The following is a 20756-nucleotide window of genomic DNA, read 5'->3' as shown; positions in this document are numbered from 1 at the left end:
TATCATGATTCTGTTATTCCTCGCAAAAAGCGATTTAGAAATGAATGTACCTCATCCATTTCTTACCTTGACCTTTGCGCCGTGTCTACAGGCCTAACTAATATGCATATTGAGATCCGATCAGGATGCAGTTTGAGATAATGAGAACATACTTTTATTCCAGGTATAAATGCAACGACCCGTGGATCAGACGTCATTATCCAGATACATAACCTGGGAACATGTGAGCACAATTTAAACTAAAATAATGTTAAAACTAGATTTTCACACTAAAAGACAGGCCCACGATACATTAGAGGAACAATGGTAAAGCAGAATCCCTTAGGATTACCCAGACGCCCTCATACACAAACACAGACACACTCTCTCTCTCAGCATGGCAGTCGTCAAGCAGTACTTCTTCAGGAAAGAAAGCCTCTGTGTTGAAGTCTTATGTAACCGTCTGCAGTCCAGACAGTTTGCTTCTGTGTTGCTGGTCAACACAGAAGTAGTTGTATGTGAAATATTGGCGAAGGTCAGAAAAACAAAACTTTTTATAAAAACTTACATGGTGAAAATGGGAGCTGAGAAAAACTTAACCTGTTGGGTTGCACACTTACAGCAGCAGTCCAAAGTTTCTGCTACAATAAAAGATATAAACCTATCCTTTAAGAACATTCATCACTGTTAAGGCATGTAAAGGCATTACATTAATCCTTTTGGGTATTTATCTGTCAGAAATGGACTTAAATGTAATGCTAATACATAATAGGTACAAACTGGTCATTATGTGCTGAACTATTTCTTGGCCTAGAAGCTGCTACAACCAAGTGTAAACTCCAGGAAGTTACTGGGCCTGGCTAAGAAATAGTCGGCCACATAAACACAGTGAATTAGGTAGGTAGGTACATTTGTTTTGTCACAGTATAACAGGTTATATAGTGTAACTGAGTTTGGAACTCCCTTCTGCTACATAGCAGACAATATGAATTAAAATAGACGCAATTGGTGAACAGAAATAAACTATAATCAGTGGAGCAGTGCTGAGGATGAATTAGAGTTTAAGAGCCTGGTAGCTTGGGGGAAAAAGCTACTCTGCAATCTGGTTGTGCGGCAGCTGAAACTTCTGTATCTCTTCCCAGAAGGCAGCAGGGTGATCAGGCTGTGGCTGGGTGGGTACTGTCCTTTAGTATCCTTTGGGCTCTGTGTAGACACCTCACCTCGCCGATATCACTGATGCTCGGGAGATGGGTACGAATGATCTTCTGAGCATTTTAATCACCCCCTGCACAGCCCTCCAGGATTTAGCAGGGAATCTTACAGGTGCTGGAAGGTGAATTTTGTTACCTTTGGACAGATGGACAGCTGTTTCACCATTTCCAAACATTAAGCTAAGCTAACTGGCTGCTGGCTGCAGCCTCATAATTACCATACAGATGTGAGAGTGGTATCCAAAAGCATTTTGGAACCGGCTCATAGGTCGAGTTGTTTAAAAAAAAACAAAAAACAATAAGACGCGAGAGTGCTGTGCCCCTTAAACTTTGCCGACCAGCACACCACCTCATCACCATAAGACGTCCTGTAAGTTTCCACTCAGGGGAAATATTGATCAACACCTGTTCATTCTTTACATTCCAGAGTTTATCAAAGGAAAACAATCAGAAAGAAGTTACATTATCCTTTTTAATGATTGACAAAAATTCAACATTAGATATATTAAGCAGAGTATATACAGTATATAATATGGACATTTCAAAAGTCAGAAAGTATACCAGGCTGTTGTAACATTGCAGCAACTTTCACATTTCCCATTTACCACACATGGATGCACTTTTAATCCCTGGTCTGTGCAGGATTTTACACTTTGCGCTAACATTTCCTTATAAAGTAGGCTGTTTTATATAGAATGTAGCTATAAACTGTGTGTATGCACCATCAGATACTTCAAAATGACTGTAGCTGAACTACAGAGGACCGGAGTCTATGAATAAAATTCACAAAAATATCCACACAGGAGAAGTACTATAGTGGTACTTCTGTGTGAAACAAATATACTTCAAAAGTTACTGTAGGTGAACTACAGAGGCCGGAGTCACAGTAAACTTACATACACGTACATCCATCCATCCATCCATACATACATACGTACATACTTAAACACATACATGCTTATGCTGCTACAACAGTTAATAACAATAACAGAAATATCAGAAACAGCAAAAGTATCAACAACAGCTTGAAAGGAATAAAAACACATAAGTAACCCAGGATGTATTTCTAGACTGTGGTTTTAGTGCTTGTGTTTTGTACAATGCCATGTGCGCGCCCATCCCTAAAGAGCAGTTTTAAAGTATTCGCTCTGCATAGTAGAAAAGTAAAAGTCCTGCCCACAAACCCATTCCACAGTCTGTGGTTTGGTGTGGGAGGGTTGTCCGTGGAGTAAAAATATCGTCCAGCCCAGCTCAGCTTTACCTCTTTCAAGAAACCCAGGCTCTTTTTACTGCAACTTCTACACCATTGTTTTTCCAGGACATCAGATTTTATGGAATGAATGGAAATGTTAATTTCCAGAACAATGAAAAGTCACTGAGGCACTGAATGTCTTTTTTCTTGATTTAGAAACCTTTTGTTCTTTATAATATAGTTTTGGTCATTTAATAAGTAAAACAGTTGCTATAGAGAAAAGTGCCTTTAACAGAAAACAAACACACACTCACCGCTGACTAAAATGCCCAAAGTCGGTAAACAAACCAGTGAAAACACAAAAGGTTCCCGTGTAACAGGGGTGATAAAGACTTCACAGCCTGTGTATGAACATTAATTTCACTTTCCTGACAGCTGCTAGAAGGAAAGTGACACCGCAAAACAAATAATATAACTTAAACTGGAGAAAGAACCAAACTCATATGTATGTGGCGAGCGCCTGTTGTTCCTTTAATACCTAAATTACTCTTGTGCATGATTAGCCGCTCATTTGCATTTTGTCTTAATTTTTTCGCCTTACGTTTTATAACTGCTATGTTTGCACTGTAGCAAGAGGATTTCATTTACTGTACACTACGGTTATACTTTATGTATCTTCTTGCAGCCAAAAAACATATACATATATATTTACCAGGGCCAGATCAATCTGTTAAAGGGCCCTGGGGCAAAATTGAGCTCCCACTTTGCCCCGTTGATAATCCAAACTTACTTTTGACATAAATACAAAATATACAATCCCAGTAAAAATCCATTTAACCTCAAATCTGCACCCACTTTCCAAATAACATCTTTAGACAAAGGCGAGACGGGAGACCAAATGTAGTTCGATTCCCGCAGGAAGAAGATGCTCCTCTTTACAACATTGGTTTGTTCCAAAATATCTTGTGCAGAAGTATTCAATGTCTTGGATCAGAGGCAATATAAACCAGTTTGCAGTTTATCTGTGAAGACTTGACTCATTGAAACAGTGGGCAGCAGCTACACAACGTGTCACACTTGTTTGTCATTTTTTTTGTGGTCAGGAAGTGAGAATTTGCTGTGCATGTCTGTCGTAGGATCTGGCTCCATTCCTCTGTAAAAGTAGGTCTCTCTCCAACCACAACTCAAGCTCAGACATAAATGGGGAAACTTCAAGCATTCCACCTTCACCAGCAGGTACACATCAGAGATTTAGGCTCAACAGGTGGAGACTGAAGAATACATTTCCAGTTTATCAAGAGTCTTTCAGCAGCCCCAATTTCCTCAGCGCCTCCCTGCGCGATGCGTCCGTCGCCCCCCGTCCAGAAAACTGCACAGTGATTCCTTGGGGACGAAACATGGAGCCGGATCTCCCTCTCTCTTTCTTGGGGTCAGGGGACAAGGCTTGCGGCGCTGCTTTCTGGTTAGTAACAGCGCCATGGTAGGAATGCCGAGGAGGTCTTGGGGCCGGCTTTGGGGCTGGAGCTTTGAAACTGGTTCCCGGGTTGTCGGAAGGGCGATTTAACCCAGTGGAGGGGTTGATAGTTCGGCTCCTTCCTCCATAATTGTTAAGCTCAACGGGTAGCGGCTCTGATTTTGCAGGCAAGGTTTGACTCTTGTTAATATGGGAGCTGAGGATGTCGGGAAGGTCGCTCCTGGTCACAGCTACAGGAGCAGGGGTCATGACTTTGGACTTTCCTCCGTAGGTGTTGAACTCGCTGGGGTTAGCAAGTGCAGGCGGGAGGATTTTGGGTTCATGGCTAGTTGGAGAGGTTGCAGGTTCACTCCTGGAGGAAACAGAAGGGTTGACCACAATAGATTTTCCTCCGTAGCTGTTTAATTCCAGTGAGGTGACCTCAGGCGGAGGGGGAAAAGATGCCTTGTTATCCAAAGGAGGTGGATAGTAGCTGCTCTGTGTGACTGCTAGAGGGCTCGGTTGGGGGTTTCTATCTACATGTCTCCTACTGGAATCTGTTTGAACAGTCTCTGGTTTTCTGTCGACATGAATCTGGCTCTGATTTGGTGTCGTAAAATTGGGTTCTGGCAATTTGGTGCTGGTTTCTGTTTTTGGAGGTACACTGATCTCCAGGGATTTTGAACGTTCTGCACCTGTGAGAGGATCCAGAGAGGTGGGGAGCGACATATCACCGGACATGGCTCGGTTCCTGTTCAGGCCAAGTTTAGACAGGGCCTCTATCCTGGATTTGTCTGGTGAGGGGTCCTTGAAGGAAAAGCTGCGAGAGGGAGTATTTAGAGCCTTCTGGTCCACGGACGACTGAGGATCTTCCTGCAGCAGAGAGTGTGATGATCCCGGTAGGTTTGCCAGCATCTGCGCCCGTCTCTCCTGGATGTGCACGTTAGCCAGTGACTGGTTCTGGTGCTCCTTGTTTCCGAGGATCACACTGATGTTAGGAGGAAAGCGGTTAGGCTTTACAGAGGTAGGAGGACCCTGTTTAACTGGAAGATCAGCGCTGTGGCTCGGTGGCTTTTCAGACTCCAGGCTGCAACGGTGGAGGAGTGAGGTGGGCCTGTAGTCTGAGGTTCCTCCTGCCTGGTTCTCAGCTATTTTTCTGGCAATCAGGACTGGCGTAGGGATACAACCTGGAGGGTGGTAGGAGGAATGGCTGTCTGTCAGCCCATAGCTGCCACTTGGTAGGGGAGGGTTGTACTCTGAAGGCAATCTGTCCACCTGATCACGCCTTGGCTTTGTCTCATAGTGGCTTTCAGCGGTCCGCACTTTACTCTGAAAATCTGGGAAGAACAAAGGGCAAAGTGAAAATCTGAGAAAGAGTACACCATTTTATTCCTGGCCATTCTGAGGAGAAAAAGTGTTTCCAGAATCCTGGCTATGGCCGTGCATAGAAGAACCAACTGCTGTACGCTACCTGGACTTGGGGGACTGAAGATCGGCTCTTTGGTCTGCACCAAGTCCGGTTCTGGACGGACCAGATCTATAATATCCTGGTCTTTTGGACTAGGAGGTCTGGCCAGTATGACCCCGGGGTTGGGACTTGAGGTTACAGGTCCGTTGACAACTTCAACAAGACCTCTTCTTGTGGTAGGGTTCAACTGTCTGGTCGTCAGATCATTCTCTACAAGACTCTCCTCCAGCGAGTCAATGGTCTCCTCAAAGAACTGGAGACACTCCTGCTCTTCCTGGCTCAGAAACTGCAATGCATCATCTTCCTGTCGGAGACAAGAGACAGTAGGAAATTATTCAACATGGTGTGATTTCATTTTTTTTCTAACGATGTACACACAGCGAGGTGCAGACCTGTATGAGTTACATGCACCTTTCTTTATTCATCAAACATTTAATGCTAACTTGTCTTCATCAGGATGTCTGAAGTTGTTTTCAGTTCCTTAATATACAGGACATCAAGTCATGCTACTTATGAATCCCCATTTACCAAGTATAAAACACATCTTTTAAGAATAGTTTTTCACATACAATATTTACTCTTAATATTTACAGAGATAAGGAAAGATTTAAAGAAGTTAATTAAGAGGGAGGCATTTTTGATTTCTAAACTTTAAATCTGAAAAGGGTTAAATTAGGAACTAGACTTGAATCACTGGACCCTTATTCCCAAAACCTGTCATTCTTTTTGGAACAGTGTGGTAAAAGAAGCGGAGTTAAGGTCAAGTTTCAAGGCTAGATTACGGGATTGCCCCAAAAGCCAGAGGTTCACCGCATTTCACTATTATACTGCTGCTTCTGCCAAGCTTTCTGTTCTATCACGGCGCAGTTTACTGTAACAACAACCCCAAATTCTTAAATTAAATTTTCTAACAATAGGTCCTTGATTTCACACAAAAAACAAACAAAATCAGCTTCTCTTTTCTACACGGAGACCATCAATTTTGTCGGCTGAAATGCTGTCACTAGCAGATTTGATTAGCTGTAGCCAGCTTTTAAGCTAATGTTAGTTCTGTCAAAAATGCAATCCCCTGCTTAATTTTTTATGTTTCAAGCTGGAAAACGTAATTCTATCTCAGGTAATGGTTTTGACCGCTGTTTTTGCTGATATTGACTGGAGCGTAAACATCCACAAATCCAATAAAGAGCAGGATGGAGCTGTATATTACTGGACACAACATCATGCTACCCTGATAAAGACAGGATAGATAGATAAAATGTTAGGGCAGGGTGTAGTGAAGGAAAGGTGTATGACTTGATTTATTTATTTAACACAATTTATTCATTTTTGTGAAGCACCAGATTTGACTTTTCTCTTAATCACTGAACCCTATGTTGCTAACTATGACTCTCATACAGTAGTCATGTGTACAGGGAGAACACAGGTCTGTTTGTTCCTGCATCCCAACCCTCCAAACCTCTTTCCCACCCTATATTTAGTTCAAATGCCCCTCTCTTCTGTTGGAGGACTGCCCCTCCCTCCTCGCCTCTCCCCATCTGTGCCTCACCTCCACGGCTACCTGCTAGCTGGCGACTATTGAATTTGCTGCTTCACTTTGACTTGGTCTTTTTCAGCCCTGATAAAGATCCTAGTTTACCTACTTAAGCCAAACCACATAGGGAACACGTAACATCCTGCAACACCGTCTAAGGGACCTAATTATTAAAGTAGCAGAGCCACAAAGAAAAACATTAGGAGTAAAAGTAAAACATGTAAAACTTATGTGAGCAAGTATTTACAGTAAAATCTATTCAAACTGATTAAGCATCTGTATTTTTATGTTGCAGCTTGTTTGGGAAGTTTAAACTTCAGCGATGTAGTCAGGTGAAAAGCTTCTATCTAAAACAAATAAATATAACTCAAGTTCCACTTCCTAGCTTTTCCTGGAACATTCAACCACCTCCGTAACTCGATTCACTGATTGACTTTGGACAAAGGCAGGCTGGCTGTTTCCCCTTGCTTGCAGTCTTTATGCTAAGCTAAGCTAATACTGCATTCATGTGCTCCTTGGATGGTCCCATTTCCCGAGTTGGGATGTCGTTCTTCCGCCTCTGGTGTGCTTTAAGACGTAATGTGGAAATAACATGGATGCTATTGTAAAGATGTATTAGATTAGCATTATCATTGTAATACAACTATATTGAAGCTTCTATTACATTAAGTTATTGTTTTGTCCCAGAGTTGTTATTGCACCCGTACATTATCTGAATCCACTGAAATATGGCTTATGGCAAATACTGCTAATAAATAACATCCCTAATTAATTTAGTTCACTCTACATGGACAGCGAACTATGTGCAATACGTGATTACGTGCACCATTGTTGTTTCTAACCATGTTTCTACGTGTATGACGTCAACAACTTGTGGAGCAAAATTTTCTCCGACTTTACAAGTTGTTGTCCCGACTTCAGTGGGCGTTCACGTGAATTTTCCTAGTCGGGAAATAATTTTTCTGATTATTCCGACACCAAATGAATGCACAATAACCACGTCCTGGCTCCAGCTTCGAAATTTCGAAAAGAGTAAAAAACCACAAGTTATGGTTTAAACAGGGGCTATTTCTTGGCCGGGAACAGTAACTTCTTGGAGTTGTTGTCTTACAACACTTACAACAAGATGTTACGTACTAATTTGTGAGCTTTAGAGGTGCTGGTAGACTAGAGCCAGACTAGCTGTTTCCCCGTTTCCAGTTATGCTAAGCTAAGTTAGCCAGCTGTGGGTGGTAGTTCTATACTTAAAGTACAGATATGAGAGTGGTATTAATCTTCTTATCTAACTCTCATAAAGAAAGCAAATAGTACTTCCCAAAATATTGAACTATATCTTATAACTCAATAATTTACAGCTAAGCAGACTGAACCAACCTTTAAAAAACTAGTTCAACGAGTTTACAAGGCAAAGGTAAAACTTTACCTCTGAATATGAGTAGAAGACACATTTCTCACACACATGGACAACAATAAAGTGTATTGATCACAGGTCGTGTTTTACTACAATTACAAAGCCACCAGACTGAAGGAAGCTGCTTATTTGAGCTATTTCAAGGTGATGACCTTCCGCTCGTGGTTGACATGGCAAACAGGGTTCTTTGCTGACATAAGTGTTACGAAAAGTGCCACAACAAAGCTACTAAGAGCTTTGTTTTACTTCACACGTACAGATACACAAATAGACCTGCAGCTACACCCAACTGAAACCAATTTGGGATAAACGCCGATCTGCTGGTTTCAGATGGAGTTAAAGATGGTTGTCGTTGTGAAGCACCTCAAGATCTAGAAAACTGCAGTTTAACCGGTTTAGTTGTGTTGTGCGTTCATAATGAATGTCATCCCTAAGGCACGCAAAGGGATTAAGTTGTTAAGCAGGTGTCATTTCTCAGCGTCTGTGATGACTGGGTGCATTGTGTAAACACAGCACAAAGCCTCAGTCAGGGTGAAGTACAGCTTGAATAATCAGCTGTTCGTCTGATACGCTGAGTGTGTTTACTGTGTTTAAGAGGACAATAGAACAAGACTACTCTTTACTCCTGACCGAACAAATCTGTGTAATTATACAAACCTGTGTCCCCACTATAGCACTAGTTTTACTCAGCGTAGTCCAGCGATGGCTTTATTCACATATTCTTATCTGCAATCATCTAAAAGAAGCTTATAGAAATAGTTTGAAGTTTTGGCCTAGAGTTAGTTAGATGAAAAGATCTCTCATAACTTGCAGCAACCAGCTGCAAGTTATGAGAGATAAGCTTAGCTTAGCATAAAGACTATGTGTGTGAATGTTTCTTGCCTGGGAACAGAACCTTCTTGAAGTCACTGCTGGTTCACCTCACAAACTCAAGATGACAACAAGACGGTTTCCAGCTAAGAAATAGCGCTGTTTTCAGTCCTAATGCTAAGTTAAGCTAACTGCCTGCAGGCTCTACATATTTAACAGACAAACATGGAGATTGCATTGATTGATTTTCATCTAACAAAGTGAAGAAATCAAGTAGGTGTATTTCCCCAAAGTTGTAGAACTACCGGTATTCCTTTAATGAACTTTTGGCGTCTGAAGAATGCATTTAAAGTTTGATTAATAACTCCTTTAATGAACTTTTGGCGTCTGAAGAATGCATTTAAAGTTTGATTAATAACTCTGACAGTCAGCTGAGATGTGCCATGTTTATCAGTGCTGCAGAGTGAGTTTTTTCAATGGCCATTTGGTGTTATTGCATTGTTTCAATTTATTGGACAGATGAATGCATCCTAATAATTTCCCCACCTTCAAATACCCCCTTCAACTGAGCGAATACATTTTTTTATAATTGCACTTTTATAAAACACTGATGCAACAATTGCGAGTTGGTCATAGAGACTGAGGACAAGGTCCAAGGTACAAGGTAGGTTTAATGGTCAAATCATAGGGTTGTGAAATTAAATATGGTTTGTTTGATCTCTGCACTGCCGCTAACTCCTCATAAAGATGTTAAAAGTCTTTGTCCATTCCTCTTAGACCAAAAACTTGTTCCTGTCTTGTTAATTATCTTGCGACCCCTCAGGAGGTTCCTACCCCCAGGTTGGGATCCACAGGTATGCCTTTTTTAAAACATATATTTCATGAGAATTATTATAAGCTGGTATCTAATATTTTAAAATAATATTTTTTGTTCCTTCTAAAAAAAAAATCTTTGGTGCTCCAGATCATACGTTTATGTTGGATGTTAATTGCAAGGATCTACGTATACAGATGATGTTTCACAAGACCTCAAGTATATTGACCATAAATCAAGTTTTGGTTAACTCGGTCAAATGGTTTTCAAATACTTACGCCTGACCTGGAGTTTCGGCCAACTACTCCGTTGACCCCGTAGTGGAGCTGAGGGTTAGCCTTTAGACGGCGGTCCATAATGCGAGGATCAGAGGTCAGCTGGCATTTGGACATCTCATGGAGGGTCCGGTGTTCGTGGGCGGAACTACGATAAAACTAGGATCACATCCAGTCTCGCTCTGAAGAATCATCTAATCTTCTTTTGAACAAGAGTCTGGAGACACAGGAGGAACAAGATGTCAAACAACAGGATCCTGTTGGCTTCAACTGACCGCAACTTAAAGGTAAATCACAGTCAACGCGTTATAAAAAGGAAGCTGTTGCCTTTATCATGACAAGAGGGCATCCTCTGGGGGCTGGTAGTTACTCTAAAGCAGTGGTGGAAGAAATATTCAGATCCTTTGAGTACCAATACAATGTAATGTACAAATACTCCATTACAATGAAAGTACTGATGCATCAAGTATTCCTTTATGTAAAACCTATAATTCAGATAAATGTAGTTGAGTAAAAAGTATAATATTTTCCTCTGAAATGTAGTGAAGTAGAAGTGTAAAGTAGCATAAAATGGAAATACTCAAAGTACAAATAGCTCAGAATGAGTCTTACTTTCCACCACTGCTCTAAAGTTTTCCCCTCAGCATCACAGCAGAGAGACACACCTGTGGGACCAGTTAACCTGGAACAGGGAGCTGCAAAACAGGCTCTTTAAGCCGAAACCAGTGCACACATTCCTCTCTAATGATGTTCTGATAAAAGACTTTAGAAGGAAAAAAAGGTTTGAAGTCAAAAAGCCAAAACTGAGATGCCAAATAAAGTAGAATTGTTGAAACTTTCAGAAGTAGTCTGCAGCCACACAAACTTCATTCATAACCTTAGAGCAATAAAAATCACTTGGTAAAAATTTACCCAATTTGGGTACTCGGACCGGGGACAACAAAGTAAGTTAAATTTGCTCATTAAAACATTTGATCACCACTCAAACGCAACACAATGGCTTGTTTTGGCCCAGTGTTGGTGGATTTTTTTAATCCACCCAAACTGTAGCATCCTTACATTGTTGGTAGGTCATGAATTAAACCCCACGAGGTCATTTTACCATTCACTGTTTTTACTTTTCAGTCTTCAATTTAACCATAAATTTTTTTTTTTTACTCATTTATTATAGCACTTACACAGTGCTGGGTTACCATTGTGTCACTCATCAGACTCAAGAAAATGAGTTACCTTAACTCAGTGTTTTTATTTATTTATTTATTTTTGTTCGGCTATTCACCCAAACTAATATCTAACATGTGGTGAATGTGAAATTTTAATCCCTAATGGCCCATCTAACAAAAAGGCTAAGCAAAGCTTGGTATTTTGACACAAGCTTGCCTTACAATTCTCAGAAATTCAACGGAAGCTGTACAAAAGACGTACATATGTATCAAAACTGCTAAAGATACACTTGTTTTTTTAGCTACACAATATTGTGTTTTTTCCAATATTTATCTCAGATTTTTTTGGCTTATAATACTTAAAATACTGGATAATTTTTCCTCTTCAGAACTTAAAAAATAATCACATTAAATAATCTATGAAGGTAAAATTAAATACCTTGCTTACAGCTCATAACTACTCATAAATACTAATAATAGAAATCTAATCTCTATAGTAGTCTAATATATTGACAGACATGTTTTAATACTGTATAGCCTATTTGGAGTGTACTTTTTATACATTGCAAGGTCTTAACATTGTGCCATCCAAACTAACAGTACATCCATACATGTTGCTGTATTTTTACTATATCACATTATATTTACCAATATATAGGCCTATATTTGTTGATGTATGTTTGCACTGTGAGATAAATGTAGCAGAATTACAACAGTGATTTTTACACATGTAAAACAGCCTTACTTAAGTATCTGCAGGACTATCATGGACATGACATAGAGAATTGTAAAGTAAATTTAAGCCCCATAATTCACTTTACACTTGTACAATGAAAATTTCCAAAATGACTTACCCAACAGCTGCACAGATCGGTATCCACATTTATCTCTGACTTTGTTGTAAATGAATTGTGCTTTAAAAGTCCAGATGCGTTGCGCTCCTGGTGAACTCCGTGTGCGTAAAGACACCACGGCGGCACGTTACGCACCAGTTAAAGCCGCGAAGAGACTCCACCCACAGCCTTCAGGAGGGTGTGTGTGTGTGTGTGTGTTGTCATTCAGCTGTGTGGAAAAGCGTTGGGAGGTGGCTATAGTGAGTGACACGCTACAAAGTTATTCCACTCACACCCACTTCAGTTTCACTTGGATGCGTTCAGGAACAGAAGGGCATTTAAGATGTGTCCTGTATTACCATTGGACTGGACACAACCAGAAAATTTCTTATCTTCTGAGCCTATCCAGTCAAATCAAGATGCCAGTCTGAAGTCTTAAAGTCTTGCCACTACTTGTCATTGAGTGATCCCTTTTATTTCTGTTACAGAAATAAAATAATTTTCTAAGAATATATTATTTGTTTACTTCATTATGACCTCTGGACATACAGAGGTAATAATGAAGTAAACTGAGCTTCATCCAGCTTTATGATGACATTCTTTCTATCTATGGCTATAGAAATAGTTCTCTAAAATGTCCCTATAATATGCCCTTATAATATCTTTATAGTATTTATAATTTTGTGTATTTTTTACTATAGGAGCCTGTGGTTTATTTACAAGCAATTGTAATGTTTTACAGTCTTGACTTTTTCTGTTATTATGAGAAAAGCAAACATTTATTGGACTGTAAGTGAGTTTTATCTATATATTATTAAAATATGTTCAGTCGGAATGTGTAACCAAGTACATTTTCATGTACTGTACTTGAGTATAAATTTGAGGGACTTGTACTTCACTTGACTCTTTTCTTTAAATGCCACTTAGGTACTTTTTTCAGGGGGAAATATTTTACTTCTTTTCTTCAGAATTTTTGCAAACCAAATAATTAATCAATTAATGGAGAAAATAATCAGCAGATTGATCCATAATGAAAATAATCAAGTTGCAGTCCGATACAAAATAGTTCAAAATGAGCTCCACCTCAAGAACTACAGCAGTAAAATCCTACTTTTATATTAATGCATGAGCAATAATAATCTAATTATATATAAGTATATATAAAAAAAACATTATAACAGTCACAGGGGACTCTTTCTGCAATAGGTAGGCTACTTTATTTTTAATAATTTAAGTACATTTTATTATTTTTTACTGTAAAATATGTTACACATCCACACTGCTTTATATTTATATTTTATATTTGTATATTTGTTATATTTTCTGCTTACCTACTTTCTATTTTTATTTCAATTCATTGAAATATACCTCGATATGCAAGTGAGCAATCTCTAACATAGAATTTTCCCTCAAGGATCAATAAAGTATTTCTGAGCATGATTCATACTTTTAGCAAAGTAACATTTTCAATGCAAGGTTTTTAGTTGCGTAACAAGAGTGTTTTCACAGTGTGGTATTAGTACTTTCACTGAGGTAAAAGGATTTCTTCCACTGCTTTTAAATACAGCTCTCACACCTGCGCAAATTGCAAGCGTGTGAGATGTGATGAATACCGTCTAGTTTCCCAGTGGTCCCTAAACGCACCTCCCGTCAGTTGGAGTAACCTGCTCCCGGTCTGCGTCAACAACCGCTCCGGTGTGTTTGTCGTGTTGGTTCTGCACGTTACCGGGAGCAAGACCGACCGACCTGGCTGCTGTCCACATAGAGGTCAAGTGAGTTAACGTTACTGTTGTTGTTGTTGTTATTATTTTTCCTAGCTAAGTTCGGTTAAGTTGCTAAACCCGCTAGCAAGCGTAGCTCCATCATACCCGTTAAGTTAAGTTGTGGCCATTATCGGACAGTGAAGCGTCTGTCGCACTATTTCTCCTTTTGCTCACAACCAGGCTAGCACACACCCTGATTGTCGGTTTGTAAGCATACTTGCCTTGTTATTAGAGTCACATTTGTTCACGATACATCCCACTATTTTTAGCAACATTAGTGAAATTAGCCATCCGCAGCCGGCTTTGTGAATTGTCCGATAATGGAAGCAGGGTCCCCCCCCCCCCTCTCCCTCATCAGTAAATCCCACAGCATGCGAAATCTGATATATATTATTAACATTTTGGAAGCGAGTCACACATACGTTGTTTTTTGTAATTATTTTCACACGTTGTCAGTTGGTTTATTTCTGTCTCGTTTTTTTTTTTTTTTTTGGCATAACCGTCGCAGCTAGCTAACACAGTAATGTTGAAATCTAACGTTAGCCTCTGAAATTAACCTGATGTTAGCTAATCTAATGTAAATGCATCGTTAGCTCGGAATAGCAGCGACGAAACATAAACTGACACACACCACTTCCATGCATCTTTCATGCGGTGCCGTGTCAGGTAACACCCGTTAGCTTTTTAACGTTAGCCGCCTGCCCCATCCGTTAACTAGTTGTTAGCCCGCTTGCTAACACGCTAGCCGCTGCAAACCCAAAGCTAGCTGTCACTGCTCCCCGAAAACAGGTGCGCTGTTGCTTAAACACGCAGCCAGTCCGTAATGTTTGAGTCTCATGAGGGGAGGAATTCAACTCGAGGTTTGGCGACAGTATAATCAGTTTCACCAGGCTGGTCCTCCAGCAATCATGTGAACGATGAACAGAGAGGCTGTTGTCAGTGCAAACCGAGTTAGTATTTTGTTGCAGACGCTGCAGTTCTTGTGCAAAGCTTTAGTGTCAGGTTTCACCAAAATAAACATTTAGCAGCTTTGAATGCTGAATACAGTTCATTTCAGGTATCGATAATTTCAAATATCGAGCAGTAGAATGTGTTGATTGCATGAGAATAAAAGTTTGTTTTTGATAACAGTAGACATTTGCCTTTTTTGAGGGAGCAACTAAACAATTAATTTAGCAATTATTTCTATAAACTGTCAAGAAATATCACAAGTTACCAGAACTGAGGGTTAAATTGTCTGACCAACAGTACAAAACCAACATTTATTTGATTTAGATTAATGTAAAACAGAGAAAAACAGCAAATCTTCAGATTTGAGAAGCTGGAACCAAAGAATGGCGTTTTGTTTAATAATAATAAATTAAACAATTATTATTGACTAATTGCTGCAGCTGACTTGCATCCATATCACCCACAGTCAAAGGTCCTAACATGATTGTTTTATAGTAGGATAGTACCCTATTTAAAACCCTTTCTTCTTTTAACAAAATAAACCAGAGTTCTGGATTTGGACGTCTTAAACTTTTAGGGAACCCTTCAAAAGTCAAAGCTCTGAAGTTAGACAAGTCAGGATGCCTGTTGTGTACAATAAATAAATTACCGATAAATGTATAGCCTCTGTTTCGGGTAGATGAATGCAAACAGGAAAGCAGAAAACCTGCATTAAATAGTTCAGTTGTTTGTCACATTTACTGCTTGAAGTAGACTGGTCAGTCACGTGAGCTGCATTAGGGGTGACCAAAAAATAATCTGACGATCTATTTTATTACAATCACAATCAAAATTACAATCTTTTTCTCAGTTTTGAAATGCCCTGTAGACCACAGCCAGACTTGAAATACAAGGTAGATTTATTTATCATATTAAAACACAGTGATTGAACAATAATAAGTTGTAGCTCCCTTTTATAATGTCCCCTGTGGCTGTTATACATATTATATATGTATATATGATTTTACTCCTGTGATTGTGACACTTTCACAATGCTTGTTTTGTCTAAAAAAAACAGTTAATACTTCAGCATTATTAAAAATTAATTAAAGGCAAGAATAATGTGGTTCTCCTGAGTGGCGGCCTCTCTGAACATGCGGCAGTCTGTGCACTCTTAACAGTCCTGTATCGCTGCTGTAGCCTCATCTGTCCACACTTTGACTGAAGCCCCCAGGAAGTGCACAAGCACACAGTGGCCAAACCGTGGAATTACAACTTTCTTCACATGATGCACACTGAAGAAACACAGGTGGCTGTAGAACGGTGGATACATTTTTTTTATTTATTTATTTTTAGGCTTCACAGCAACCTCACGAAATGACAGAATTTGATTACTTCGAGTAACATTTGGAAACAGAACGGCTGCACGATTAAATAATTTTACCCCCATTCAAGTTAACGGAGGGCTAAACCAAGAAGTTAGCCGGCTCAGACGGCGGAAGTCTCTTGCTTGATCTATGGGGCGGGCTCAGAAGTCAAACTTTTTCGCTGTCATGTACCACTTAGCAGCTTTCATAGGAATGAATGGAGCTTCGCCTCCAACGGTGTGTCCAGTTCTCTTTATAGATCCATGGTTTACCTCAGTTGCACCATTAAAACAAAAATTGCTTTAAAGATACTACACAGGTTTCAAAATGGTTATTCAGACCAGAGTTTAATTTTCACAGAAGCCAAAGATAATCAAAATATTAAAATACAGTTTTTCAGGTACTCGCAAATTCGGTGAATGTTTTTACAAAACGCCACCCAAGGAAGAGCCACGTGAAGTAATTCATCCAATCAGTTTAGCCAAATTGGATGAAGCCGCTACTCTAGGAGGTTATGTGAACTCTGAAAACAGAAGTAAGAGCACATTAAATACAGCGAGCTTGAAAAGTAGATGGTGGACGGCTTAAATCTCGATCTAAAGCCGTCCACGGGGGGGGTAATTTCTGTATCATCTAGCAGCGTATCGTTAACTACTTAATAGCTTTCACAAAATAAATTTGGAAGAAAACTAACTCCTTACAGTAAGAAGTTGCTGTTCAGCTACCAAATTACATATCTTAGACGTCCAATTTTCCTTGAATGCACCAGCAGTCCAGGTTGTCAGCTGGTTTCCACACAGCAACAATGAAACCTTGAGGATAAACAGTGACGTGACTAAATGTGATGGATTAATCGTCTCAATCGAGCATAAAGTCTTCAGATTGTTGTCATACCATATTGATGTGCAATTGATACTTTGATAGAGGGAGGGAAAACATGTATAATCACTTTTAATTAGTTGAAACTTTTATAGACGTGTCTGCAGACATTGTTTGACAGGAGGTGGGACTTTGATATAATGATACTGATATACAAACACACAGACCTTGATCTTCAACTAGACCTTGAAGTAAACTGAACAAGTGACGTTAAGTCTTTGTGTGAGTCACACCATCTTTGTCTTCATGAACGAGTTGCTGAATCCAGCTTTGTATATATGCTCACACCCACTTAATACACACACACAGAAACACACACCAGGCCGAGCAGGTGAGACCGGTGTGCTCAAGTAGGCAAAACAAAAGGTAGGTCAACAACACGGACACAGAAACAAAGAATCACGATTATTTTAAGAACATGACGATGATAACGGAGAATCTCTGGTATGAAATTAGACTTAATGCTTTGTTGTCAGTCTCGATTTAAAACATGAGGAGTTGTCAGACTCGTTCTTGTGTCACCTGTGAACTTCCTGCTTCCGTCTGCCTGCTGGAGTTTGACCCAGAGAGTAAAGCCAGAGTCCAGTCTGCCTTCATAAACTGTATTATTAACCTGCCGGATGTGGACAAAGAAGGAGGGAAGTAGGCTCGGGCGGTATTTACTTTTTCATACCTTCCTGACATTTCACACATTTTCACTAATTGTGTAAAAAGCAGATGTGATAGAAGTCATTGTAGCATGTATGGTGACGACACTTGTTGCTGTTGATACCGACACATCAGTGGGCGGAACAGAGATGATGTGCACACAATTTTGTCCGTGTTGGCTGGATCACCGTTATCATCAGGACTAAACCCAAAATACTCCCAAATAGTAGCAGAGGCATATTGTTTTGTTTACAAGTCCTGTAGTGTTATCGGATTAATAGAAAGAGGAGTGTCTGTACTTCTGTTGTTGTTCATAGTTGATTTAATTTCCGTTGAAGTTTACAGTTTAACCTGAGTTGTTTTGTTTTTCATGTGAAGTTTATTTTTGCATTTGTAACTCTAATAACCAATCTTAATATATACTGATGATGATGATGATAAACCGTTATGGCATCTTTAGTTCACTCATTCTTTGTGACTTAAATAATTTTAGTTTGTTGTTGTTTGTTAGTATTTAAGAAAATTAAAGTATTTCTGTTAACAATATTAAACGATGCGATTTGAGAAGTTTATCAACGACTTTGTACTCAAGATTTTGTTCTTCACATAAGAGAAAGTAAGGCATCATAAAATAAAGTTGGAGTATCAGTTATCAAAACCTAATAGTATTATACAGGGTGATATTTATGGAAAAAAAACGGGGGGGGGGGGGGTTTTGAAATGAAATGTTAATATAAATTACCACTGGGCTTCTTGTCATCAGATTGTGACGTAATTCCCGCCTCAGATTTTGTCCCCACCAGGTATAAAAATAATTCAGCAGAGGCTGGAATATATAGACCAGAAAATCCCAAGCAAATCACACCGTGTGTATAATAAAATGTTTATTTCACACGTCGGCGAAACTTGTGTGTGCTGTCTGGGTGTTGATTGTGATTTATTGGTTTGCAAATGTCACAGAGACGAGCAGTAGTATTAAAACACCCGAAAGCCTCTACTCAACCATTCAGAAATGCACTGCAAGGCAAGCCCCACCCCCCAAAGTTCTGGTATTACTACTAGAAAGCACTACCCCACGAGCAGGGACTTTTTTCGGGATAAGATAAGCCGCTTTTCAAGGAACTAAAAGGGTCCTTCAGCCCACTGGTGTGTGTGTGTTTCTGCGCCTGCATTTCCACCGTGGTCTAAAGACCGGCGAAGATCAGGCAAATTATCAGCTGACCCAGGCTGTAGACCTGTACGCCGTACAAAGTGATGCACAGGCATCATTATTTGTACCCATTATCCATGAGCAACATTTATAAATGAACATCAGATTTGATTGGAATATAATGAAAAACTACAGGCTTTGCTTGACCATTAAAACAGCTTTTTCGTGTGGGAGAATAATGGAGAGACACAGGATAAAGTTTGTTAAAAATTTGATAACAAACCTGATAAAGTCATGACGTTCATAAAATAACTCCAGCACAGAGAAAGAAACACAAACATAAAATCGTGACCGTTTGAAAGGTTATTAAAACATTTCCAGCCATCAAGAGCTGCAGGACTCACATCTGTGTCCGTCTGAGCATCAAAGGAATGGGATTTTTAACAAGCTTTATTACCTGCTGTAATCCGCTGTTCTGCTTGTTTTGGAGAAGAGGAGACCGAGTTCGGCTCTGTGTAGAAACTTCTTGACTGGTGAAAACTTAAAACAACAACTCTGGACTCTGTATTTAGCTTAACTCCATCAGCTGTTTGCTGTAAACACACCGCTGCACGCTGACTGCTATTTCCAAGCAATAAAAATTATTGCAGGCGGACATCGGCGAGAGTTGAGTGCTACTTGACTTTTGATTTATTGGTTTGGAAACGATGGAGGAAAAGAGAGGAGCAGTCGTAGAAAAACAAGACATTCTCCAGTTAAAGCCAGTAACCTCTACTCGCACATTCAGAATTTTACGCTGGATAAGCGGTTGACGATGGATGGCTGGATATTGTTAGTGTGGCATGGGTTGTGCAGTGTTTTCCTTCCAGAAAAACCATCTGTAACTTTATCCCCTAATTTATCCCCTCTCTGTCTCTCCCTCTCTCAGGTAAAGGACAGTCTTTACCTGTCGGCACTTGTTCACCTGTAGGCCGTCCTAGATTTCTCTGACTGACTGCGAGCCTCCATCGATCCGGCCAGCCTCTCCATCCACCGCTGCACTATGGTACAATAAAAACCTGAGTGACCGTGAACTTGTAATATTATGTATTGATTACGGAAAATACTTTACAGCCGTTGTTTTCATTTTCAGAAACAAACCCCTGCATTAAAAAAACAAATGGGTGAAACGCATAGCAGTCTATACAACTGGAACTTTTGAAACACTGTTCACCCATAGACGGTATAAAAGAAGTGGACGTAGACACATCACACATTGGTTTGTGGACTACCGTTTTGAAGCCTCGTATTTTTGGCATTTTAGCTGACACCATCTTGTTTTTTTTGTTTTTTTTTTTTAGAGCCACAACTGACCCTATTCGGACGTGAGGGTGGAGCTGGGGAGGAGTGAGGGGCATCGTAGCCATTTATTGTATTCCCTCAAACTCTGGTTGAGCTGGTGAATGTACAGGTGCTGGTCATATAAATAGAATATCATCAAAAAGTTGATTTTATTTCAGTAATTCCATTCAAAAAGTGAAACTTGGATATTATATTCATTCATTACACACAGACCGATATATTTTTCAAATGTTTATTTCGTTTAATTGTGATGATTAAAACTGACAACTAATAAAAATCCCAAATTCAGTATCTCCGAAAATTAGAATATGACTTAAGACCAATACAAAAAAGGATTTTTAGAAATGTTGGCCAACTGAAAAGTATGAACATGAAAAGTATGAGCATGTACAGCACTCAATACTTAGCTGGGGCTCCTTTTGGCTGAATTACTGCAGCAATGCGGCGTGGCATGGAGTCCATCAGTCTGTGGCACTGCTCAGGTGTTATGAGAGCCCAGGTTGCTCTGATAGTGGCCTTCAGCTCTTCTGCATTGTTG

At 39.8% G+C, this 20756-nt stretch overlaps 2 protein-coding genes across 4 annotated transcripts in view; one reads left to right on the top strand and one right to left on the bottom strand.

The window, feature by feature from the left end:
* Nucleotides 1-1710: 1710 nt before the first annotated feature.
* On the bottom strand, nucleotides 1711-14558 carry LOC123962669 (proline and serine-rich protein 2). Of its 3 annotated transcripts, none has more exons than XM_046038868.1 (5): nucleotides 14535-14558; nucleotides 12162-12369; nucleotides 10148-10361; nucleotides 5307-5607; nucleotides 1711-5172 (listed from the first exon to the last, which is right to left on the bottom strand). In XM_046038868.1, the coding sequence occupies exons 3-5, from the start codon at nucleotides 10259-10261 to the stop codon at nucleotides 3677-3679; spliced, it is 1911 nt and encodes a 636-aa protein (XP_045894824.1). In that variant the 5' UTR covers nucleotides 10262-10361; nucleotides 12162-12369; nucleotides 14535-14558; the 3' UTR covers nucleotides 1711-3676. The 3 variants fall into 3 exon arrangements, with proteins under 3 accessions (XP_045894824.1, XP_045894823.1, XP_045894825.1); XM_046038867.1 differs by lacking the exon at nucleotides 14535-14558 and adding an exon at nucleotides 13785-14213; XM_046038869.1 differs by lacking the exons at nucleotides 12162-12369; nucleotides 14535-14558 and adding an exon at nucleotides 13785-13800.
* The window catches only part of LOC123962672 (RAB3A interacting protein (rabin3)), a 38332-nt gene continuing 31332 nt past the window's right edge, over nucleotides 13757-20756 (top strand). Inside the window, exons 1-2 of the mRNA XM_046038875.1 lie at nucleotides 13757-13912; nucleotides 19806-19922. The gene's annotated coding sequence lies outside the window, so the exon portion shown is untranslated. The remainder of the gene's footprint in view (nucleotides 13913-19805; nucleotides 19923-20756) is intronic.

The sequence above is a fragment of the Micropterus dolomieu genome, linkage group LG23 (genome assembly GCF_021292245.1).
Source record: "Micropterus dolomieu isolate WLL.071019.BEF.003 ecotype Adirondacks linkage group LG23, ASM2129224v1, whole genome shotgun sequence".
NCBI lineage: Eukaryota > Metazoa > Chordata > Actinopteri > Centrarchiformes > Centrarchidae > Micropterus > Micropterus dolomieu.
The sequence above is the reverse complement of the archived record's forward strand: the minus strand, read 5'-3'. Positions and strand labels throughout refer to the sequence as shown.